This window comes from Equus quagga, chromosome 13, assembly GCF_021613505.1.
Source record: "Equus quagga isolate Etosha38 chromosome 13, UCLA_HA_Equagga_1.0, whole genome shotgun sequence".
Lineage (NCBI taxonomy): Eukaryota > Metazoa > Chordata > Mammalia > Perissodactyla > Equidae > Equus > Equus quagga.
The window spans coordinates 89067570-89091571 of NC_060279.1; the positions used below are offsets into that span (position 1 = coordinate 89067570).

General features: G+C 58.4%; 3 protein-coding genes across 8 annotated transcripts in view; all 3 read right to left on the minus strand.

Moving 5' to 3' along the window:
* The window catches only part of CPT1C (carnitine palmitoyltransferase 1C), a 22768-nt gene extending 13642 nt beyond the window's left edge, over positions 1–9126 (minus strand). For all 3 annotated transcript variants that reach the window (XM_046683293.1, XM_046683294.1, XM_046683292.1), the window contains exons 1-6: positions 8889–9126; positions 8063–8217; positions 2040–2179; positions 635–806; positions 336–437; positions 111–248 (exon numbers count right to left, since the gene is read on the minus strand). In XM_046683293.1, coding sequence (XP_046539249.1) covers positions 111–248; positions 336–437; positions 635–806; positions 2040–2179; positions 8063–8203 — 693 coding nt within the window. In that variant the 5' untranslated portion in view covers positions 8204–8217; positions 8889–9126. The remainder of the gene's footprint in view (positions 1–110; positions 249–335; positions 438–634; positions 807–2039; positions 2180–8062; positions 8218–8888) is intronic.
* Positions 9127–9898: 772 nt separating this feature from the next.
* Positions 9899–11563, minus strand: ADM5 (adrenomedullin 5 (putative)). The gene is made up of 2 exons (XM_046683301.1): positions 10278–11563; positions 9899–10154 (listed from the first exon to the last, which is right to left on the minus strand). The coding sequence occupies exons 1-2, from the start codon at positions 10346–10348 to the stop codon at positions 9899–9901; spliced, it is 327 nt and encodes a 108-aa protein (XP_046539257.1). The 5' UTR covers positions 10349–11563.
* Positions 11564–11695: 132 nt separating this feature from the next.
* Positions 11696–22068, minus strand: PRMT1 (protein arginine methyltransferase 1). Of its 4 annotated transcripts, XM_046683296.1 has the most exons (11): positions 21932–22039; positions 19744–19797; positions 19092–19193; positions 18171–18326; positions 18003–18066; positions 16292–16434; positions 15380–15467; positions 15176–15291; positions 13607–13757; positions 13177–13298; positions 11696–11991 (listed from the first exon to the last, which is right to left on the minus strand). In XM_046683296.1, the coding sequence occupies exons 1-11, from the start codon at positions 21965–21967 to the stop codon at positions 11908–11910; spliced, it is 1116 nt and encodes a 371-aa protein (XP_046539252.1). In that variant the 5' UTR covers positions 21968–22039; the 3' UTR covers positions 11696–11907. The 4 variants fall into 4 exon arrangements, with proteins under 4 accessions (XP_046539252.1, XP_046539253.1, XP_046539254.1 ...); XM_046683297.1 differs by lacking the exon at positions 19744–19797 and having other exon boundaries at positions 21932–22068; XM_046683298.1 differs by lacking the exons at positions 19744–19797; positions 21932–22039 and adding an exon at positions 19425–19538.
* Between the last annotated feature and the right edge of the window lie 1934 nt (positions 22069–24002).

A 24002-nucleotide genomic window follows, 5' to 3' on the forward strand; every position in this document is an offset into this window, starting at 1 on the left:
GGCTCCGATCCCCGCAGGGCATGGGGCTGTGGGCGTGTCGTGGGCGGGGCGTAGGGTCGCAGGGTGAGGAGGGCGGGCTCAGCACCTTGGCGTTCGGGTGGGGGACTCACGTAATTGGACGCCCACCAGGACTTGAGCCGCAGGTACCACTGCAGCAGCGACGCCTGCAGCTTCAGGAATTCCTGCGCTAGGCCCGCCGTCCAGTCGAAGTCCTCGTCGGAGAGGACGGGCCGGACAGATTCCAGGTACTGAGGGGCAAGGCGGAGAAGAGGGTGGGTCACGGCCCCCGTCCGCCCCGGGCCGCCTCTCGCCCCATCCCGGGGTGCCGGGCCCACCTTGCGCACGGTGTCCTGCACGGAGGGCACGGGCTGGCGCGGCAGGGAGCGCTGGTAACTGAAGAGCATCGGATGGCGGCCGGAGAAGATGCGGACCAGGGCCTGGAGGAAGCGGGAATTAGCGGGTCATCGAACCCCTCACAGGGGCTGGGGACCAGGGTGTGGCTGGGGGCGGGGGTGTGTGTAGCATCCCACGGAGAATGGGACACAGACCCAAAGAGAGGGACAGAGACCCAGAGAGAGGGGGACAAGGAAGTGGGTCCCGGCAGGACTTGAGTAGGGCTCTGCCCTTCCCATACCAGCCAGGTCTTGGTGGGTGAGGACATGGCTCCGTGGGGTTCCAGGAGCCAGCCGTGGTAGGACAGAAGCAGCCTCAGGGCGATGTGAAGTGTGAGGATCAGGGCTCCCCACAGACACGAGGCGAACAGCGCCGCTGCCAGGACCCCCCGAAGCCTGTGGTGCTGGCCGCCCCTGGGGGACAGAAAGAGAGAACGGGCCTGGGTGTCCTGGCCTCAGAACCCCCCTCCCCTCCAGCCCCACCCAGCCCAGCCCTTCCTAATAGTCTCTGACTCTGGCCTTTTGGCTGTGGGAGTCATATCTTATAGCATTAGAGTCAGAGAAATACACTTTCCTCATTGTAAAGGAGGCGTGGTCCTCTCTCAGCACCCTCCCAGGATTCTGGGGACACCAAGCTTCTAAAATCACTTGCCATGGAAACTGGGTAGGTGCTTAACAAGTGGGAGATGGTATTTCTATTGAAGGGTCACTTTCCCCTCCCAGCTATCAAATGATACTCTAAGGCGGTGGATCTCGGAGTGCGGCCCTTGGACCAGCAGCAGCAGCACCAGCTGGGAGCTTGTTGGAAACGCAGATTCCTGGTCCCACCCGGAGACCTACTAAGATGGGCTCTCTTCGGGTGCAGCCCAGCAATCAGTGTTTTAAGAAGCCTTCCAGGTGATTCCAATACGAACGCAAGTCTAGGGCACACTGGCCTAAAGCCACAGTAAATCAACACATCTGCAAAGTTGCCATCAGACAGACGTGAGCAGAGCCCACCTGGAGGACCTGGGGCCAGTCGTGTCCCCTCTGCAGACTGAGCAAATCTGGCCTTCCTGGAAATTTCTACCTCCGATCCTGGATCTTCTCTTTGGGGCCGTCTGCACAAAATCTGAACGTCCTTCCCCAGGAGGACTAATCCAAAGCTAAGAACCTGCCACATCACTTGCGTCTGGTTCCCAGACCTTTCCCAAAGATGAGAGCAACGACTATAATAATTCAATCACGCTCGTTTAGTAACCTCCTGGCACTGGACTGAATATTCCACATTCTTCCAACTAGTCTAAGAAGCAATTATTTTTACCCCCATTTTACAGATGAAGACCCTGACACCAAGAATGGTGAAGTCTCTTGGCTGAGGCTACACCACTGGAGACTAGCCAAGCTCATACTTTTGTTAGTATATATAACCGTATCTGGACATTTTCTAGTTGTCACCATCCCTCTTAGTAAGAAGCAGCCAGGATGGAAAATGTGCAGAGAGAAGAGAGGAAATCACCTCCTTATTGTTGATGCTCTACCTTTGTTAATCTGTCCCAAAGTAAGTCTCAGAGGTTACTTTTCTTTAGCAGGCACGGCACACTGATAGAGAATGGGGAGCAGGGAAAGGGATTAGGGAGGTTATTGGGCTGAAATGGGGGACCTCACCAGTCTGGCAGCAACTCTTTGATCTTCTCCATGAGTCCTAGGGAAGGATCCAGCTGGAGGAACGAGGCAAGCTGGATTGCACTGAAGAGGAAGAGCCAGCTGAGGGGGCTGGCGGGGAAGACACCAGTGAGGAAGTCGTTCTGCGGGGAGGAAAGGGCATCCATTCAGTCAGGCATCCCATCCTCTAAGCATCCTTCTGAGATAGTCATCAGGCACCGAGCGTGTGCTGGGCCCTGAGCTGGGTGCTCAAGACCCAGAAGGGAACAGACACATCTAGGTCCTGCCCTCAGGGAGGTCAGGCCAGAATGGAGCAAGGGCTCCTGGCGATGGGACAGGGCCCAGGAGGTCTGTGGTGGCAAGTTGCTCAGCTCAAGGGAGTCAGGGAGGGCTCCCTGGAGGAGGTAACTCTCAGGCAGGACCCCGAAGGCGAGACTGTCAAAAAGGCAAAGTGACTGGGCCAGGCCCCGGTGGCCTGGTGGTTACGTTCAACGTGCTCCACTTCAGCAGCCTGGGTTCAGGTCCCGGGCACAGACCCACACCACTTTGTTAGCAGCCATGCTGTGTTGGCAGCCCACATACTGAAAAAAAAAGGGAGGAAGATTGGCACAGATGTTAGCTCAGGGCAAATCTTCCTCGGCAAAATGGTCCCCCGTATACAGCAGGGTCTGGAGCATGGGACGCCTTCAAGAATTGCCTGGCCATGCTATAATGACCAAGACAAAAAATAACAAACGTTGGAGAGGATGTGGAGAAAAGGGGACCCTCTTCCACTGCTGGTGGGAATGCAAACTGGTGCAGCCACCATGGAAAACAGTATGGAGATTCCTCAAAAAATTAAAAATAGAAATACCACATGACCCAGCCATCCCACTACTGGGCATCTATCCAAAGAGCTTGAAGTCAGCAATTCCAAAAGATTTATGCAGCCCTGTGTCCATCGCAGCATTATTCACAACAGCCAAGACATGAGAGCAACCCAAGTGCCCATCAATGGATGATTGGATAAAGAAGATGTGGTGTATATAAACAATGGAATACTACTCAGCCATAAAAAAGGCAAAAATCATCCCATTCACAACAACATGGATGGACCTGGAGGGTACAATGTTAAGTGAAATAAGTCAGACAGAGAAAGACAAATACCGAATGATTTCACTCCTATGTGGAAGATAAACAAGCACATGGACAAACAGAACAGATTAGTGATTACCAGAGGGGAAGGGGGAGGGCGAGGGCAAGGGGGTGAAGGGGCACATATGTGTGGTGACAGATAAAAATTAGACTGCTGGGGGGCCGGCCCTGTGGCTGAGTGGTTAAGTTCGTGCACTCTGCTCCGGTGGCCTGGGGTTTGTCAGTTCGGATGCTGGGTGTGGACCTACACACCACTCATCAAGCCATGCTGTGGCGGCGTCCCACACAGAGGAACTAGAAGGACATACAACTAGGATACACAACTATGCACTGGGGCTTTGGGAAGGGAAAAAAAAAAAAAGTGGAAGATTGGCAACCGATGTTAGCTCAGGACCAATCTTCCTCAGAGAACTTGGGCCTGGAGCCCCACCCTCTGGGCTCACATCTCTGCTCTGTCACTAACTAGCTGAGTGACCGCAAGCAAGTGACTTCACCTCTCTGTGCCTCAGTGTCCCCATCTGTAGAATGGGAACAGTCTCAGTACTTGGCTCATAGGACTGTCACAAGCATTGGGTGAGACAGTATCATCCACAAATGCTGATGGCAGTCCTATGGCAGTGACAAGACAGCAAGACTCCTGCTCTCAGCAGAGGTAGAGACAATACCTATGTTTTGTGGGGTTTTTGCTTGTTTTTTTTTTTTTTTTTTTTTGTGAGGAAGAGTGGCCCTGAGCAAACATCGGTTGCCAATCTTCCTCTTTTTGCTTGAGGAAGATTGTCTCTGAGCTAACATCTGTGTCCATCTTCCTCTATTTTGTATATGGGATGCCGCCACAGCCTGGCTTGACAAGCGGTGCTAGGTCTATGCTGGGGATCCGAACCTGGGAACCCCAGGCCACCGAAGCGGAGCACGTGAACTTAACCACTACGCCAACGGGCTGGCCCGTCACAATACCTACATTTTAAAGGCTTTCGTGTTGTGGGTCAGATGGCAGAGAAACATGAATCAGGGAAGAGGGCTGGGAGGGGGCAGATTGCGTAGCCCAGAGCCGGCGCACAGGAGGCGCTCAATCCACGTTAGTTATTACAACGATCCTTTCTGTTGCTACCCTCCTTCTCCTTGCGGATTGATTTACTTGACATCTTCCTTTGACTTGGCAGGAAAAGGTTAGTGACCACTGTGGTTATTTTTGTTGTTTAATTTTTCTTTTGTTTCTCCCTCCCCCAAAGCCCCCATGCGTGGTTGTATATCCTAGCTGTAGGTCCTTCTGTGTGAGCCACTGCCATAGCACAGCTGCTGACAGCTGGGTGGTGTGGTTCCATGCCCGGGAACCGAATCCCGGCCGCCAAAGGGGAGCATACCGAACTTCAACCACTAGGCCATCCGGGCTGGCTCTGCTTTTTCTTTTTCTTTTCTTTTTTTGAGGACGATTAGCCCTGAGCTGACTGCTGCCAATCCTCCTCTTTTTGCTGAGGAAGACTGGCCCTGAGTTGACATCGTGCCCATCTTCCTCTACTTTATACGTGGGACGCCTGCCACAGCATGGCTTGCCAAGCGGTGCCATGTCCACACCCGGGATCCGAACCGGGGAACCCCAGGCCTCCAAAGCGGAACATGCGCACTTAACCGCTGCGCCACCGGGCCGGCCCCTGGCTTTTCTTTTTAAAAGTAGCCCGTCCTCGCGTCTGGGGCTCTGAGCTGCAACAGCACAGGGGCTTCCTAACAACAGGAAGCGCTTCCCGAGGCCGGCGCATCGTTAGTCATTTCAGTCTCCGGTAGTTCAGGAAGGGAGTCCTTATTATTATCTCCGTTCCCGGGAGAGGAAGCTGGGGGGGGTAAGTTTGAAGACCTCGTTCAAGGCCACGCAGCTGGGCATTGGTGGAGTCGGGATCTGAACCCGGTTCTCCGGCTCCAGGATCCACTATCCACCGCTCAAACCATCCGGATGCCTGGTGACTCTCATGCAACGGAACGCCCTGCAAGGGACCGCACTCTGGGGTCCTCTGTGTCTCCGGATCTCATATTCATCTGGAAATCATTTTGGGGAACACTCTGAGCACCTGCTGATGAGCCGGCCGCTGGGTGCTGGATACTGTACCACGTGCTTGGCTAAGTGACCCACTGCATGTAATTCACAGCGGCCCTGTGGCATAGGTACAGGGACCAACCGCATTCTAGAAAAGCCGCCCGGGATAGTGGGCATCAGCAGGGGCTCCAGAGCCAGATTGCTAATTGTAGCTCTGCCCCCAGTGCTGCATCTTAGCTGCCGTGTGACCTTGGGAAACTGAAAGCACCTCTCTGGGCGTCTGTTTCTTCATCTATAAAACGGGATTAACGATGGGTCTACTGTAGGATGCCCTAATGAGGACTGGAGGAGTAATAGATTTAAAGGGCTTGGTTAATATAGAGCCCGGGACATGCCGCTACCTAATATGATTTTAGACATGAGGAAGCAGAAGCTCAGAGAAGTTACTGCCGTGCCCGAGGTCACACAGCACCTCTGTGGGGCAGAAGATAAGAATGGCGATGCTGGACTGGTCACTTCTATGAGCCAGGCCTCCTGCCAAGGCAACTAATGCTTACAACAATCCCTCGAGGCAGGGACCGGCAGGGTTCCCTCTTTGTAAATGAAGAAACTGAGGCTTGGCCATGAGTCTATGGAATTTGCCCCCTGATGATGCTGAGGGCTGTGGCTTCAGGGGGGCTCCTGGGGTCCCCCGGAAGAGGAAGGACATGAGAGCTCCAAGTGACCATCGGGGGAGAGGTGGCTATGTGATGGAAAGATAAAAGTGACCATTATTACAATGATCAGTTCATACTAATGGAAGGGTCTGGTGGGGCCGTTGGCCGTAGGGGACATTTGCCTCTGAAAAGGACTTAGGGGTTGACTTGAACGCAGAGGTGACAGTCAAAATATTCGACAATGCGATACTGGTCAAAATCTGTCTATAAGCATAGAAATCACAACCGTGGTCGCCTCGAGTGGGAGGTGCTGCCTAGCAAGGGGCTTGAAGGAACATTCTAGAATAGTGGCAATGCTGTCCTGATGGGAAGTTGGCTACACAGGTATTTTAAAAATGCAAGGACTGTATACTTTAAAAATCTGTGCAGTTTTCTGTATGTAAAGAGATCTTAGTTTAAATATATACATGGATGTGTATGTATATGTGTGTTTATATATCTAACCACAGGTTAATGGCCACATGTTAATGCTTTAGTTGATGGATTGGGCAGAGGCCTAGGGGGTCCCACGGGCAGGGCTGAAGGGGAGTCTTTGGGCGTTTGGGGTAGTCGCGGCTATTTACCCACTGCAACAGATACATCTCTCTCTCTCTTTTTTTTTTGCTGAGGAAGATTGGCCCTGAGCTAACATCTGTTGCCAATCCTCCTCTTTTTGCTCGAGGAAGATTCGCCCTGAGCTGACATCCGTGCTCATCTTCCTCTATTTCGTATGTGGGTCGCTGCCACAACAGGGCTGACGAGTGGTGTAGGTCCACATCTGGGATCTGAACCCAGGCCACAGTAGCAGAGTGCACCGAACTTAACCACTAGGCCATGGGGCCAGCCCCATGGAAAAGATACAGCGCTATCTTAACAATCAGTGTCTCTGCTTTGGGACATCCTCCTGGGCTGCCCTTTATTTAATTACAACACACCGCCCCCCCCCCTTCCCTGCCCACTTTACTGGTCTCCATAGGCCCCGTCACTCACCATCTAACATACTCTACGTTCTGTTTATTTATCTTTCTTAGTGCCTCCTCCTCCAAATAAATCCAGAGCTCCTTGAGGACAGGAGTCTGGCTAGCTGGCTCCCTGCCGAGTCCCCGGTGCCCTAAACAGTGCCAGGCCCCTTAACCAGCCAGGCGCCATCAATATTTGGTGAACGAGTCATGAACGATGTTATCAAAGCCTAACCCTCACTTGGCACGCGCCATGGGCCAGGCTCTTGGCTGAGTGCTTACAGGTAAGAATTCATTTCATCCTGCAGACTGTCCTGTGAGGGAGGTGCTCTCCTCATCCCACGTTACATGTGGGGAAACTGAGGCTCAGAGAGGCGCGCTGGCCCAAGGCCACACAGCTAGTCAGTGGCAGAGCCAGGACCCAATTCAGGCTGAGGCGACGCCACAGGTGCTCAAGACCTCTGTTCACAGAGGGTGTGACCCGCAGGGAGGCCCTGTGTGGTCACAGTGCCCGAGCTCCAGAACCGGGGCCCCTGGGGCAGACATGGGTTCTGGTTAGATGTTGGGCACGGGCTTCGGGAACAAAGGCGAGGAGGGGGCCTTTGGTCCCTCAGAGCTGGGGCAGAAGTGGCGAGGGAGAAGTGGAGCGTCTGGACATTGGGGTTCCCATCTCAGAAGCGTGGGGAGGGCACCCCGCCTACTGGACGGGGAAACTGGGGGCTCAGGAGCAGGCGCAAGGAGGGGCCCTCTGACCCCAGGGGCAAGGGCTAGGGGAAAGGAGGGGCCTTCAGGATTGGGGTGCTGGCTGCCCAAGATCTTGATCAGGTCATGGGGTTCTGGAATGGGGAGCCCCCACTTTAAAGCCTGGAGATGAAAGGGAAAGACGAGAGGTGCCCCATGAGAGAAGGGGACTGAGTTCTAGAAATTGGGGTGGAAGGTGTGGGGGGGTGTGGGGAAAGTGGGGGGGGGGGCTGTCCGAGAAGTGGGTGCAGTAGGTGAATAGGGGTTCGCAGTAGGTCAGGTGACCGAGCCCAGAAGTGAGCCACAGCGAACCCAGAAATAGCTTTAAGGGCTCCTGGAAGCGGACATCAGAATTCCCAGGAGGGGTTGATGAAATCCCAGAAGCGGGACCACCAGCATGCCGGAAGTGCAACCCGGAAGCAGGCAGCCGCCTTCCCGGAAGGAAGGAGACCACGCCGCAGCCCTCCTCACCCAGAATCGGGAGAGATGCCTTTTCCAGGAGCGCAGCCCGGAGACGTAGATCTCCTGCAAGACGGGCGCGCTGAGCTCCGCTGCCCCCCCGTCCGAAGTCAGCGAGGGTCGGAAGCCCACGGCCTGGTGCGCTTCAGCCATGTCACGCTAGAGCCCTGGGAGGGGGACAGAGGGTCATTCTCCAGGTCCCCAGTCCCCTCCTCCCGCAGACCCGGGAGTCCGGGCCCCCAGCCGCCTCCTCCCTCCCACTCAGGCATATAGGACGCCCGCTCATCCTTCTCTCACCACCTGAGGGGTCTTGAGGGTCCCAGCCCGAGACCCCAGTGTTTTGGGGGACGTCAGTGGGGACCTCTGTGAACGCATAGAGAGGCGGGAGGGGTAACTCGCGTTAACCCCTTTTGCGGCTCTGCTGAGAACGTGGTGCGGGGGCAGCGCCCCCCCCCATATAGGTCTTTCAAGATTCGGGGGTGGGGGCAGGAAACCGGTCCAGGGTGAGTTTCGAGATCTCGAGAGAAAGTCCCAGACCTATTTAAAGCGAACACCTGCCGGACGTTGGCACTGTCCACCCCATTTCCGCTTCCCATTCCAAGGCAGAGGGCGAGGGGGGGATGTCTATAAATTCATCCGCTCTGGGGTGGCCCAGCGTCCCCTCACCCCCGCCCCGTGTTGGAGGGGACGGGGGAGGGAGCGCCCTACTGCGCATGCCTCGCAGCCAGGGATGCTGAGGCTGGGAGCTGAGGCGAGCGTCGAGAACAAGTGATGGAGAGGCCGGCACGCCCGACCCAAGACACAGGCCCCCAGCCCCCTCCTCCGCTCCGGTGCTTACCTCGCTGAGTCAGGGGGCCGCCGATCGGATCCTGGGCACCAAGCCCGAGTACACCCCCCACCCCGACCCCCGATTTAGAGCGCCGGACCCAAGTCTCCCACTTGCATATGTCCAATCTCAGTGCGACGAGTCCACGACTTGGTCAACGGGTCTCCGGAGCTCCTGCCCGCCCCCGATTGTCCAACATCCAGGAACCCCGATTTCGGTCTCGCGTGCGCCTAGCCGGGTATTCCAGCCCCTGGCTTTGTCCCCGCCCCCTTGCAATCGCGGCCTCCTGTCCCCGCCCCCTTCGGGTCCCAGCGTCCAATCCGCTCCCTCCGTTCGATCCCCAGTCCTCGGTCTCCGGCTGCCCGGCCCGATTCTCCAGCGTTCGGCCTCCCCGGTTTCAGGCAGCATCTCCGCTCTGAGCACGGGGCTCTTCGGCTCCCCAGGCCGCTTTGTCTCTCTCGCTCTCCTTTCTCTTCGAGGAACGGGGCTCAGCTTGGAACGCACAGCCCATCTCTGAGTACAGTCGAGTCACGCGCGTGAGGTATCCACCCGGAGCGGATGGCAGCCCTACCACTCTGCGGGGGGCGGAGGGCTGCTTTGGGGTCAGGTCGGCCCACCAAAGCCCCCCACGGGAGGTGCAGCTGCATGAGTTGAGTTGGCGCGAAAGAGGCGCTACGGAGGATTGGATTCAAGTTAGACAGCCAGAGGGACTTCCGTGAGGGAACAGGTGCATGGATAAAGGGGAAGAATATATTAGGGACCGGGCTCGGATTGGGAAGCCGGAATGGGCACAGACAAGCAGAGACTGAAACATGGAGCTCTCGTTTTATTCGGCTCTGAACGTGAATATTCTTTGTCCATGCTGGGTCCAGCCCAGTCACAGCCTGGGGCGGGGCACGGGGGAGGGAAAGATGGTCTGTGAGCCCAGGAGGTAGAGTTAGGGGCAAAGAAACTTGGGGTCTTGGCCCCAATCTACAGATGGGTAAACTGAGGCGAGGAGAGGAGCAGAGACGTGCCCGACGTCACGCGGCGAGCTGGGCCCTGCGCTGGCTTCGTTGTCGCAGGCTGGGGTCCTGGAGCCGCAGCGGGACGCTGGCCCCGCGCCGCCGCCGGCGCCCGTAGCTGCGGGGGTCCTGGGGCTCGCGGCCGGCCTTCGCCGAGGGCTCCTTGGTGGAGGCGGAGCGCAGCCAGTGTAGGATGTCTGGCAGGCGGTGGGCCTGGCACGTGCCCAGGGAACAGGGGCGCCCGCGGGGCTGGGGGGCCTGGGGCCCGGGCCGCCTGCGGAGGGAGCGGGGGAGAGCGGGTTCGCGCTGGCACATCACCGTCCCATCCCCCGACAAGGGCGCACGCGCCCCGCCGGCTCCTTCCCGCCCTGTGCCCGCTGCCACCGGCCCTTCTCACCTGCCCGCGGAGTCCGGGTCCCCCAGGACTGAGGAAGCGAGGAGCCACAGCAGGAGGATGTGGGCGGCCATCGCGGGGTGGGGCGGGGAGAGCGGTGGGCGAAGCAGCCCCTCGGGGTGCGGCCCCGCCCCCTCCCCGCGTCCGGATGATGCCCTCTGAGCGCCCGCTGTAGCTGGCACTCAGGACCGTCCCCACTTCCCAGGCGGGGTAAACTGAAGCCGAGTCTAGGAGCCTGCACCACGCCAGAAGGGCAGGATGAGAACCCGCGCCCACGAGGCCCTCGTGGGCATGCTGTCCCGCCGCGGCGCTGTCTGTGCCCCTGGGAGGCCTTGGGAGACGCGACCCTTTAAGGCCGAGGGTAGAGGGGCGGGGCAGCTGACACCTGCAAGTGGTGACAAGGCAGCTGGCTTCCAGGAAAGGGATGGGGGCAGGGAAACGCTGGGCTCCAGTGTAGATGTGACCTCACCCTCACCCCTGACCCTGACCAGCCTCTCAGGGGCCAGGCGACTTCCAGAGGGGGCCGGGCAACGTGGGACATGTGCCGTCGGAGCCGCCTGGGGTTGGGGACAGAGACTGGGCCCCAGCATAGCTGGCACGGACACCATCCCGGAAGAGGAGGTGTAGACAGGTGTGCCGGGCCAGTGCCCCATCTGTGTTGAAGCCGGTGTAGTCAGGGCCATGGAAAGACCTGCATGTTGTCTCGGGTCATCCAGGCAGTGTGGCCAGCACCCTGGGGGACAAGGGGGCTCTGTGGACAAGGCCATGGGAAAGGACATGTGTAGGCAGCCCCTGGGGAGCTGTGAGGGAGGGGACCGGGGCCTTGGTGTCCATCTCTGTAAAGTGGGGAGGCCCTGCTGCCCTAAGGTGGGCTCCCCCATGGACCCCCACCCCCAAGTTATAAGCCCCCCCCCAGACTCAGTTTCCCCAGCTGCAGAGGGCAGGGCAGTAGTCACTGCCAGTCAGCCCTGGCCTGGCCTTGGAGGGTCCCAGACAGGAAAAAACAGCCAGAGAGGAACAATGTGTGTGTTGGGGGGGAGGTGGGGAGCCGGCCTTCTGGGAAACAAGGGCCCAGCTGTGCTGGGAACCCCCACCCCCACCCTCCCCCAGCCCAGCAGGGCAGCCCAGAGCAGAAGCCTCAGGGACAGGAGGGAACAGGGCAGAACAGGGCCTCAGGGGAAGGGGGACACAGACCCCGAGAGAGGGATCGGGGAAGAGACCCTGGGAGAGAGGTGAGCAGTGAGCTGGGCCAAGACCCTGAGAAGGAGGGCTGCAGGGCGCAGAGACCCTCCAAGGCGTGAAAGGGAACCAGACCCAGAGACACAAGTGGGAACGGTGTCCCGATGTCCCGGCACTCGCGGTGGCCACCGCAGCCCCTGCAGACGGACCCGCCCCCGCCCTGCCCCCAGGAAGCGGAGCCGGCCCAGCTGAGGATTTATTGGCGTAAATGCAACCATATAAAAACATAAGTTATGAAAAACACAGTCACGATGTGCCCCGCCCCCCGGCCCAGGCCCCTAAAACCCCCTTCTGTGGGAGGGAGGGAGAGGAAGGGGGACCCCCGAAACCAGCTAAGAATGCCGCAGCCCCTGGGTGCGCGCAGGGCCGGCCGGCCCGGGGAGAAGCGCGCCCCTCAGCGCATCCGGTAGTCGGTGGAGCAGGACAGCTCACACAGCTGGCCCTTGAAGTCCAGGTCAATGGTGAAGTCCAGGTCGCGCTGTGGGGAGAGGGCGGGCGTGAGGGGGACCGTGCTGGGCGGGCGGAGATGCACAACTGTGGGGAGGCAGCGGAGGGGGGCCCAGCTGTCCACACCCCTCCCCAGAGACCCCGGGGTCCTGCTTTTAGCTCATGTCCAGACTGCAGAATCCATGTTGCTGGTCCCACCCAGCATCTGCCCTTAATCTGACTCCCAGTGACAGCGCCACGTGACATCCTCAAACTGTCCCTGAGGGCCAGAGCTCAGCTGGTCTGTCTCTTGCATCAGGAGATTTTCCCCCATCGAGACTATTTGCATCAGCAAAAGTCATTTCTTCCTTCTTTTATAAGGAAACCCCTCTCCGGGACACTTCCTCCTCCCGAAAAACTTGACAGCAAACTTCAATGGCCCCCCGTCCCCGCTCCCAAGCAGCCAGGAAGCCAGCACTCCTGTGCCCCCCGTGCCCTTCGCACTCTGGAAAGGCTGGGGCCCAGTCACCAGCGACCTCTGCCCTCGGTCCTCACTGACCCTCACCTGGGCTCCAGGCTTCCACCTCCCTCTCCGGGTGTCTGTCTCTAGTCTGTGGCTTCCCACCCCCGGCACCCCCAAGGCTGGGCAGTACCACTTTTCAGTTGGGGGACTCCTCGTTGCTCTGTGCACCTCCAGGCTCTACCCCCTAGAGGCCAGTAGTACCCCGTCTTCAGTGGTGACACCCCAAAACGTTTCTAGATCTAGACGGCGGGCGAGAGCCTGGCGCACTGCCCTCCATCCGGCTGCTCTGAGCATCCTCCAGCCTCACGCCCAGTCCCAGCGGGGCCCCAGGCAACACTGCCAGCGCGGCCCACTCCCCCGACTCCGGGTCCAGACCCCACGTCCGCCCACCGAGCTGGCTGCTGGAGCTCCCAACTTTGGCCCAGACCTGCTGCCCTCGTCTCAGCTGATGGCAGCTCCGTCCTGCCGGGGGCTCAGCTCTCCCTCCGCCCATTCCCACTCGCCCAGCCGTTACCGTGGGACTGTCAGGAGGGCTGGGGAACAAGCCCCAGCTTCCAGTAGGTTCTCAATAAAATCGTGTTCCCTAGCAGACCGTGAGGGCCCCGGGCAGGCGGAGGCCGGAGCAGGGTGTAGCCAGGCTGGCTGGCTTGGGGCTGAGGGGTGCAGGGGCCCCACCACAGGCAGAGGTGGCCCCTCCCTGCCCCCGAGCCTCACGTTGTTCTTGGCGTTGGGCCGCATGCCGATGGTGCCGAATATCTCCTCGCCCGTCTTCACCGTCAGGTAATCCTCCATGTAGAACACCGTCTGCTTCCAGTGTGTGTACGGGGACTCCGGGCCTGGGGGCGGGGGCGGCTCAGCCAGGCCTCCTGCCCTGCCCTGTCCCCCAGGCCTGGGCCTTGCCCTTCCCTCTGCCTGGCACTTCCCCCAGTGACCGTTCACTCAGCACTGACTGTGGTCACAATCCCCGAACCCCTCCGTCCTCGTGAAGCCCCAGAGACAGGGAGTGCGGTTTCGCGGGTGGGGAAACTGAGGCACCGCACGCTCGGGTTAGCTGGCAGAGCTGGCACCAAAACAAGGGTTCTCAGTGTCCCCGGGGCTCCCTTCCCTGGTGCACGCCCCACCCGCCCCGCGGCCCGCGCCTCACTGGTGGAGAAGCCGGTCCTCTTGTGGCAGCGGGTGAACTCGATGTTGAAGTAGGCCACCAGCGCGTGCACGTAGTCGTTCCGCTTCACTTGCAGGCAGAAGGGGGACGTGAAGGTCAGGTCTTCCACCTTGACGGTGTAGATGTCCACCTCCTGCGGGACACGCCCCGTGAGCCCCGCTCCCCGACGTGCAGCCCAGTGTTCAAGCGAGACCCCCAGGGGCCACACTGGCTCCCTGCTCCCAGGGCGGGCGGGGGGGGGGGGCCACGCTGGATTTCCTGTTTCCCTCTCACATCCACACCTCAAACCTGACACGTCTACCTCCTCAAACAACTACTTCCACTCGGGGAGTCACCTGCTGCCCCCTCCACCGCCTCCACCCTGCCCAGGTCCCCATCGCCTCTCTACTGCGGTGGCTTTTTTTCTCCTAAAGATTTTATTTTTCCTTTTTTTCCCAAAGCCCCCTGGTACATAGTGGTGTATTTTTAGTTGTGGGTCCTTCTAGTTGTGGCATGTGGGACGCCACCTCAGCGTGGCCTGATGAGCGGTGCCATGTCCGCGCCCAGGATCCGAACCGGCGAAACCCTGGGCCACCAAAGCAGAGCGCGCAAACATAGCCACTCGGCCACAGGGCCAGCCCCGTGGTGGCCTCTTAACAGGCCCCTGCTCCCGCCCTCTCCCCCAGACCCCTTACTTGACCTGTCAGCCAAGGTGACAACTATCAAACAGTCAATGAAACCACGTCACACCGCCGCCTAGGATCCTCAACAGCTCCCCAGTGCGCTCAGAACCAAACCAGGGCTCTGACCCAGGACATGGAGGCCAGTCCCATCGGGGCCACAAACTTCTCCCCGCTCCCCCAGCTCTGCCCTCCTCAGTTCTGGGACTCAGCCCGTGAGTTCACCACACGGTCCCAACCCAGACACGGGGGGGCTCAAAAAAACGATCATGGTTGCAGCACTCTTTATGGCTGACCCATGCGTGTATAAACTCGCTCGTGGCCTGGGCTCTCAGCCACCTGCCTCAGGGGTGCCCGGGGGAACGTGTGCCCCGGGGCGGGGCCAGCCCGCCTGCTCAGGATCCTGGGCCCCAAGGGCCTGCTTGGCTCACAAAGCTTTTTATTTTATTTATTTATTTGTTTTCATTTTTGCTGTGAAACATTTGCCCTGAGCTAAGATCCATGGCCAATCCTCCTTTTTTTTTTCTTTCTTTTTTTGCTTGCGGAAGACTGGCCCTGAGCGAACATCCATGTCAGTCTGCCTCTACTTTGTATGTGGGACGCTGCCACAGCATGGCTGGTGAGTGGTGTAGGTCCACACCCAGGATCTGAACCCGTGAATCCAGGCTGCCGGAGTGGAATGTGCAAACTTACCCACTACACCATGGGGCTGGCCCTACTACAAAGCTTTTTAATAAATGAAGTAGCTTCTCCGAGCCTCTAAAGCCACCTCTGACTGACAGGTCAGGCCCCTAAGACCTCAGGCAAACTCTGGAGCCTCATGTCTTGCACAAGGGCCAGGTGCTGGTCCTTCTTTGCTTCCTACCCTGGGGAACACCGGCCACCCCCTCACCTTGATGAGGCAGGCGTTGGTGACCAGCTGCTTGGGGTCCACCACGTCCACCAGGGGCTCCTTGATGGCCACATCCTTGATGCAGGACATGTCGAAGCCGTACACGTTCTCCCACCCTGGGCAGGCAGGCGGGAGCGTGAGCCCATGGGTGCCCGGGCCAGGCCTGCCCCCGCCCCCGCCCCCCGCCCCCCGGCCCCTGCTCACAGTGGATCTTGTAGTCTTTATACTGCCGGTCCTCGATGGCCGTCACGTACAGCGTGGCTCGGTCTGGGAAGATGAGGCCGTCGGGTGCCTACGGAGAGGGAGGAGTAGGGGCGAGGATGTCAAGGGTGGCAGGGCCTTGGCAGCACCATGCCCACATCTTGCTGGTTTGGTCTCTTCATCTCCCCGCGGCCCCTGGCCTGGGCTGAGCCTCCAGTCACAGTCGCCGCCTGGACTCCGGCAGTGGCCTCTGCCCTCGTCTATTGCCCATGGCCGCCCAGGAGCACCTATGTCAGACCCTCTCCTTCAGGGATCCTCCGAACCCTCCCTGGCTCCTCTGAGAGGTAAACCAGACTCTCATGGGGTCCACAAGGCCCTGTGAGATCTGCACAGGCCCTTCCACCCCTCACCTCCTCCTGTTCCTCCAGACCCTCAGACCACTCCAGCTTCCCCACTGCTCTCAACACGCAGCAAGCGCACGCCTGCCCCAGGACTTTTGCACTGGCCGACATCCTCTGCCCAACACGCTCTTCCCCTTAGATCCCATGCAGCTACTTCCCCTCCTTTTAGGTCTCAGTCACCTCCCCTGGGAGGCCTGCTCTGATCTGAGCACCTGGGTCCACGACCCCCCAGTCCCTCCCTATCCCTCTGCCCTGCTATGGCTTTCTTCCCGGCACTAACTCCCTCCTGACACGGCACCATCTCCTTGTGGCTGTCTAGCTTCTGGTGCCTGTTACACCCCGTGCTGGCTGTGGGCCTTCCAACGTCCATGTGGTCAATGCCCTGTATTAAGCCCCTTGCGTGGGAAATACCTAGCATGGCTTTTGTTTTCTGCCTGACTCTGACTGATACGCCCTCAATGACGGCCGGAGGACCCCAGCCGCATGAGCCGCTCCCACCCCTCCAGGGCCTCACCAGCCACTTGTCTCGGGCGTAGAGCACGGTGTTGAGCATGGACTCGTAGAAGAGGCAGTAGCCCATCCACTCGCTGATGATGATGTCCACCTTCTCCACCGGGAGCTCCACCTCCTCCACCTTCCCCTTGATGATGGTCACCACTGTGGGGACACACGGGGGCACGTATCACCACCCCTGAGGAGACCCCGGGGTGGGGGCCAGAGCCTGGAGACCCCACTGGGGCGGCCCTTGTCTTCTCAAGGAAGGGCTGGGGGCTGCATCTGGGGACCTGCAAAGAACTCGGCGAGCCAAGGCCACAGCCTGTTAACTCAGTGCTAAAACTCATCGCTCTTGATGTTTCTGAGGCAGAAGCAGAAATTTTATGTGGACTAGATATTAGGGGATATGAAGATTTTGTTGCTAATTGGGTTCAATGTATAAGTAACAGCACGATCACGTCTTTAAATGGCCTTATCTATTAGAGACACACAAGCAGGATTTACAGAGAAAATGGTACCAATGTTGGAAGTTGCTTCAAATGGAGATATTTAAAGCTGAGCAATGGGTACTTGAGGGTTCCTGATACTAGCCTCTTTTCTTAGTCAGTACTTAGTCTATCAGAGAACCAAGGCCAGTTTTTTTTTTTTTTGGTGAGGAAGATTGGCCCTGAGCTAACATCTGTTGCCAGTCTTCCTTTTTTTCCCTCCGCAAAGCCCCAGTACGTAGTTGTATCTCCTAGTTGTGAATCCTTCTATGTGGGACGCGGCCACAGCCTGGCTTGAGGAGCATTGTGCTAGGCCTGCACCCAGGATCCGAACCCGTGAAGCCTGGGCCGCCAAAGTGGAGCACATGAACTTAACTGACCACTACGCCACAGGGCCAGCCCCCCAACCTCTTTTTTTTTTTTAAATCACTTCTGTTTCTAGAATGCCAGGAGCTCTCCCCTCTGGAAAACCCACTGTCTCCCCACACTCCCTGCCCCTCGGCCTCAGTGGTGGAACTCAAAGGCAGTTTGGCACCATCTACCTAACTTATATTTTCGACCCAAGCAACCCCGCCTGTGTAAGTTGGCCTCACAGATATGCTAGTTTGTGTATGGAAAGACACTGTGTGCGGGGGGATGAAAATCTCAGCAGCGGCTCACACTCGCATCACCGGGAGCCTGGATAAGGACGCTGGGTGCGTGCGTGTGAGGGCATCACCAGAAAGAGCAAGACCCTCTTAACAGCTGAAACGCATTAAACCCCATGACAAACAAATGAAAAAAGCAAAGGGCCAAACACTTGTATGAAATGCTATTTGTGTAAAAAATATGCACGTGACTGTAAAAACATTGTCAGATACGTCTGCTTGTCCGTGCCGACTTCTCTGGAAGGGAACATTGGCTGGACTCAGAGGAGGGGGGAAGCAGACCTCTCTCTGGGCCAGCAGGTGTCAGCCACGTGGCTCTGTTACTCAATGAAGAAACTGAAGGCTGCCTTTTGCCCTGAGGTTTAAAGACTGAAGCGCTAAGCGTGTGATTTCCACACTCAAGTTCTCAGAGGGCAGGACACGCTCACAGGTCGTGGGTTCTGAGAAGGCTGCATCCTCGGGCTGTCGGCGGCCCACAGGCCACCTGGGAGGAAGGGCTGAATCTGTGTCCAGTGGCCCCACCCTTGTGCCAAGGGCCCCGGAGAAGCTGGGCTCACCCACGCCACACCCCCCCCAACTCATTCTCTCCTGGGCTCACCGTGGTCTAACTTGTTGGCTTTGACGATCTTCACCGCATAATCAGAGATACTGGAACACTCGATCTGGGGGCCCAGGAAGAAGGGAGGGTGAGACGCCCTGAGTCCCAGCCTCAACCCCCATCCTCTTCCCCCCAGGCCCAGGCCTGACCAGCCACCAGGACACTCACCCCGATGACCTTGCGGGCCCCAGCCTTGGCAGCGAACATGCAGAGGATCCCGGTGCCCGAGCCCACGTCCAGCACCACCTTGTCCTTGAAGAGGTGCCGGTTGTGAAACATGGAGTTTCGGTACGTGAGGGTGCGCACCTCATCTTTCAGCATCTCCTGGGGGAGTAGGGGGCACAAGGATACTGTGAGGGGCCCGAATCCCCAGCTGAAGAATGGGGCACCCTGGCCTCTGACATGCTGATCATTTGGAGAGCTGGAGCCCAGCCTCCCACCACCTTCGTCCCCTTGGAACAAGCCATTTCCCTTCCACGTGCCTCAGTTTCCCTATATGTAAAACCCGACCGGATGGGCTAAACTCCCATCTCAGCCAGATTCCACCACCGCCGCCTCAGCCCAGCGATCCTGGCCTTTTGAATGTCGTCAGTAAGAATGCCACCGAATTGCACACTTGAAACTGGTAAATTTTATGTATATTTCACCACAATTACAAAAAGGCCTCAGCAAAAAAAATAAAAAAAAAAAGAAAAAAAAGCTCAGCATCCCATCCCAGCTGCTTGCTGGGACCTCAGCCTCCACCGTGGGCAAGAGGCCCGTCCGCGCCCGGGCGTAGCAGCTGGGGGACAGTCCCACCGCCGGTCACCAGAGGGCGCCAGAGACCGGCAGCCAGGCCTCTGGCTGCAGTCTTGGCACGCATGCGCGCTCCCACCCCAGCCTCCCAGGAGCGGCCCCGCGGAGGCCGGGTTCCCCTCGGTCGCCACGGCAACGGCTGGGAGCCGGGACCCCCGGGGTGTGCCCCGCATGCGCAGAGGGGCGGCCAGGGGAGGCAGTGCACATGCGTGGAAATTAAGTTCGAGCCCTGCCAAACAGGGACCCCCCCCCCTCCCCCAGGGTGGAGCATCCTCAGGAGGTGTCCCCACTCACCTCATGGATGCCGAAGTGGGCATAGGAGTCGAAGTAGTAATCTTTGGACGTCATGTCCTCAGCATTGGGCTTCTCGCTGCTCTCAGCCTGGCCACAGGAGACCTGGGAGAGGGTGGATGGGGGCGTGCGTCAAATCGGGGGGCTCCCCACCGCCTCCTGAACCTCCAGGTCCCTACTCCTGGAGAGTACAGAACCGCCCCTCCCAAACCGCACCACGGCAACCCTACAGACCCCCCTGCCATCTTTCCTCCCCCAGAACCCCAAAACCTAATGACCCCATTCTCCTCCTCCAGGACCCCCCCAGAGCACGATCCACGGGAGGACCCCCGATACCTCAGCCACGCCTACCATCTCTCCAGTCTCTCTGCCCCCGTCTCTAGCTCAGCCCACAGCTGGGGAGGGGAGGGGCAGCAGAACTGGGGCCGACACAGGGAGGGGCAAGGGGGGCTGGGAATGGAGTTAAGGAAGTAGCCACGGTATTGGGGGAGGCCAGATGGGGGCCACAGACCTAGAGGGAGTTTGTCCTAAGTGTTTCCGGGGCTCGGGGTAAATTGGTTTGAAGCAAGAGGGATCACGCTTAGACTGCTAGCAGGGGCCTGATGTGTGGCAGGATATGTTTATGTGGGGAAGGGTCTCACAAAAGGATATTTACTTCTTCAAGAGGCGGCTGCAGGCTCATCCCATTAGCCAAGGTGGCTACAAATTTCTAGGAGAGAGTAACACGGAGAAAGGATTAGCTACTGGGAGCGGCTAGGGGAAGGCCAGGCCAGAGGACCCAGGCTCTTGGGGAGGGGGGTGTTTCTTGCAATTTTCCTTCTCCTTGCTGGGGAGGGGTGACAGAGGGAGCAAGGAAAGAGGCAGGGCTGTTTTTAAAAGAGAGAGAAGTCGGGGGAGAAGAGCGGGGTTCTGGCTCAGCTGTGGCTGGAGAGATGGTGGCCGGCCCCCACGCTGCCCCTCTCTGGCCAGGCACCTGACCATACACCTCCCCCATGCCCGCCAGAGGAACTGGCACCCGCCGGGCACACAGGCACCGCCAGCTGTCACTCCCCCCGATCATCTAATCCCCCCAGATTAGGTGACACTTCCTGACATACACCCCCATCCTGGGGTGCCATGAGTAGCCGGGGGAGAGGGGCTGGCAGGGGGCACGCAATGGGCATCTGCCACATCTGCCAACCAGTCTCTTATGAGAGGATTCCAGAAAGGAGGTATGGCACCCCTATCAGAGCTGGCACCCCTGCCCCTAGCTCCTGCCTCGGGCTCAGGAAGCCCCCAACAAAACCAGCCGGAGCCAGTCTCCTTTCGTTACCCTCTACCCAGGAAGACAGTCCCAGGGACCATGGCCAGCTTCTGGATCTTTGAGCCCATCCCTCCCCCATTCAGACGGCTCCCAGGTGTGGGGCCAAGTCCTGGGACAACCTCTGGGGAAGATATTTCCTTCACCCCTAGAGGCCCTGGTCCAGGAGAGAGCCAAGGGTGATGGTCACATTGGAGTGACCCTTGGGAGCGGCCCCCTAATGGCATGCATCTTGGATTCTGACCGCCCACTTCAGAGAATGCTTCAAGGCAAGCGGCAAGTACAGAGGCCCCATCAGATTACATCTCTTCCAAATGTGACCACCCTCCAAGCGTGAAGTCACAGACACGACCCACTGAGCTCCAAGCCCCACCCCCATCCTCCCAAGCCAGCGAGGAGGCCTGGGGAGGGGATTTCCCACTGCGGCCCATTTCTCAATACCACTGACACCACCGCCAGACAAGCATCAAGACGGCTTGAAAGCCAGCACCGAAACCAGCCCCACATGGCTGCACAAGAACCAAACCCCACGGGAAACCGTTTCAGGGATCCAGGCTCAGGACCCCCAAATAGGACTTCAGGAAGGGGGAGGCCATCTCTCACAAATGCCCCGGGGAGAGAAAGGGGTCCAGGAAGGCGTAAAGCTGGCAGCCTATATTCCATAAGATCCTCCCCCCCAGCAGACAGACGCTCCGCTCCCTCCCCTCGCCCGGGAGGGGGGCTTTGGGACACGCCCCATGAAAAAGACGTCCCTCCCACACACCCAGAAATGGCCACAAGGGGGTGCACAGAGCCTTATCGAGAAGGATCTCCTTCAGCTACGTGCCCCCCCAGAGGGAGGTCACAGGGGCATGCCCCATCCCCCCAGCTCCCAGAGCCCGGGGCTGGGGAGAATCCAGGGACAGGAAACGGGAGGGCTCGAAGGGAACCAATTCTTCGTCTTCCTCCAACCCCAACCCAAAAGTCCACGAAATCTGGACCGACGCCCAAGCAGATGCCCCGGCCCCGGGAAGGGGGCTGCAGAGGCTCGATACACTGCCCCTCCTAAGAGACTCTTTACTTCGCGGAGGGCCCCAAGTAAGTCCCACCCCGAGGCGTCTATCACGATCGCCGGGGAGGCGGGTTGGGGGCGTCCAGGGAAGGGTCGGAGCCTCCTTCCCGCCCCCCCGGGGCGCCCCTCCCCCGGCCGGGGGCGGGGCCTTTGTCCCACACGTGGAGCCCGCCGGGCCACCGGGCACGGCACACCCCCTCCCCACCCACCGCGCCGCGGCCACGTGGGGGCCAGGCCGGAAGCGCCCCCAGCCCTCCCCGACGTGGGGGGGGGGCACGAGACCCACGGTTCGGCCGGCTGCCGCAGGCCCCCGAGAGCTAGGGAGCCCGCACCCCAAAGGGTGCCCCCGGATCCGGAGCATGTGGCGCCCCCTCCCTACAGCTGGCGGCCTTGAGCCCCCATCCGCCTATTCGGAGCCCCTTCTCCACGACGGAGGCATAAAACACCGACCTCCAAACCGCCCCCGCCCCCGCCGGCGCTCCAGGCACTCACCTCCATGATGCAGTTCGCGGCCTCGGCTGCCGCCATCTTCACCCGCACCTACTCCTCCTCCGGCCGCCGAGACCCCCCCCTTTCTCCGCACTCCCCCGGGACCGTCTTATACCGGAGGGTCCACGGCCCGCCCACCGCGACCCCGCCAGGAGTTCTCATTGGCCATAGAGGCGGCCCGTCTGGGAATACCATTTATCAATTGGGCAAGAGAGAAGCCCATCAAAGTTCGGGGGCCCGCCCAGTCTGGCGTGCAGAGCCCCGCCCCCTTAAGTCGACCGGGATGGGAAAGACGGCCCGTCTATCGCAAGCAGCGCGACTGGTGATTGGGCAAAGTCAACCAGGAGTTCCCGCCCCTTCCCCCACCAGCACCGCCTCATAACTTCCCGGCGGGCCCCGCGCTAAGCGGACATCTTGAAATAGAGCTGTCCATCACCAAAACGATCCGCCTCTTAATAGCTGCTATAGGCTTATCCGAGTGTGACGTCACGAGGCCTTTGGCCAGCTCTCGCCGAGCTGTTGGCCTCGAGGAGAACACGACGATTGGCCCATGTGGAGGAGGGAGGCAGGGCTTTAGGCTCCACCGATTGGCTCGAAAGAACTGTCACTCATCGCCCATTCGGTGGATTCTCCCAGCCGGAGGGGGTGCTCCAGGAGGAACAAGGGAGCTTGTGCCCATTTATCCGAGAGAAAAACTGAAGTAGGGTGAGGGCAGAGAGAGGGAGGGCTTGTCCGGGGTCCCGAAATAAGTCAGGACTAGGACTCAGGCGTCGAGGTATTTAACCTCTTGCCCTCTACTTAATTGTTCCAAGTTTTATAAACCCAGAGAACCCACTCAAGCCACTTGGCCTTTGCCAAGTCCCTCCCATTGCCGGGGACACGCCCCTTGCTTCGGCCAACTCCTATACGTCAGTCGGGGCCCAGTTTAGACGCCACCTCCTCCAGGAAGGGTTCCTCGACCTGCAGGAAGTTAATAGTTGGACGAAGATGAATGCAACTTGTGGAATATATCCATCCCCCCAGATCGTTCCTTTATGACCCTTTCCAGTCAATACTTTCCCCACCCAATCCCAGAAGGAATCACTATTTTTTGTCACTATAGTGTAGCTTTCCTTTTCTAAAATTTCATAGGAATGGAATTATACCGTATGTGCTCTTTTATGTCTGTCTTCTTTCATTCAGCGTAATGCTTTTGAGATCCACGTTGTGGATCCTTTTTCTTGCCGAGAAGGATTCCACTGTATGGCTGTATCACAATTTCCTTATCCATTTTGCTGTTGATGGGCAGCTGGGTGGTTTCCAGATTGGGGCTGTTACGAAGAAAGTGGCTGTGAACGTTCGTGGACAAGTCTTTCTGTGGACACACACTTTCATTTCTCTGGGCTAAACCTAGGAGCACATGGCTGGGTCGTATGCTAGGTGTATGTTTAACTTTCTGAGAAACTGCCAAAAAGTTTTCCAGTGTGTTCGACCATTTTGCATTCCCATCAGTGATGCATGAGCGTTCCAGTCGCTCCACATCCTCTCCAGCTCTTCCTAAGATGGGTCTTTAATTTTAACCATTCTGGGTGGTATGAAGCGCTATCTCGTGGTTCTCATTTGCATTCCCCTGACCCTAATGTTGAGCATCTTTTCATGTGCTTATTGCCCATTTGTGCATCTTCTTTTATCAAGTGTCTGTTCAAGTCTTTTGCCCACTTTTACAGACCGTGCTGTTTTCTTGTTCACAAATTGTAAACGTTCTTTATAGATTCTGGAGACAGGTTTCTGTCAGATAGTATCTACTTTGAATATTTTCTTCCAATCTGTCATCTGCCTTAAATTTTCTTAATGTTGTCTTTGGAAGAGCAGAGATTTTAATTTTTTTTTTCTCCCCAAAGCCCCAGGACATAGTTGTATCTCCTAATTGTAAGTCCTTCTAGTTCTTCTCTGTGAGACGCCGACACAGCATGGCTTGAGGAGCCGTGTGTAGGTTGGCGCCCAGGATCCAAACTCTCAAACCCCAGGGCCACCAAAGTGGAGTGCATGAACTTAACCACTCGGCAAGGGGGCTGGCCCAGATTTTAAATTTTTA

Excerpts from the sequence above, each read along its gene's own strand:
- ADM5 (XM_046683301.1), bottom strand. The coding sequence starts at position 10,348 with ATGGCCGCCCACATCCTCCTGCTGTGGCTCCTCGCTTCCTCAGTCCTG. Across the intron at positions 10,155-10,277 it reads GACCCGGACTCCGCGGGCAG|GCGGCCCGGGCCCCAGGCCC; the intron begins GTGAGAAGGGCC and ends CTCCCTCCGCAG.
- PRMT1 (XM_046683296.1), bottom strand. The coding sequence starts at position 21,967 with ATGGCGGCAGCCGAGGCCGCGAACTGCATCATGGAG. Across the intron at positions 19,194-19,743 it reads TGCAGCCGCCTCTTGAAGAA|GTCTCCTGTGGCCAGGCTGA; the intron begins GTAAATATCCTT and ends ACCCTCTCCCAG. Across the intron at positions 15,292-15,379 it reads TAAAGACTACAAGATCCACT|GGTGGGAGAACGTGTACGGC; the intron begins GTGAGCAGGGGC and ends CTGCCTGCCCAG.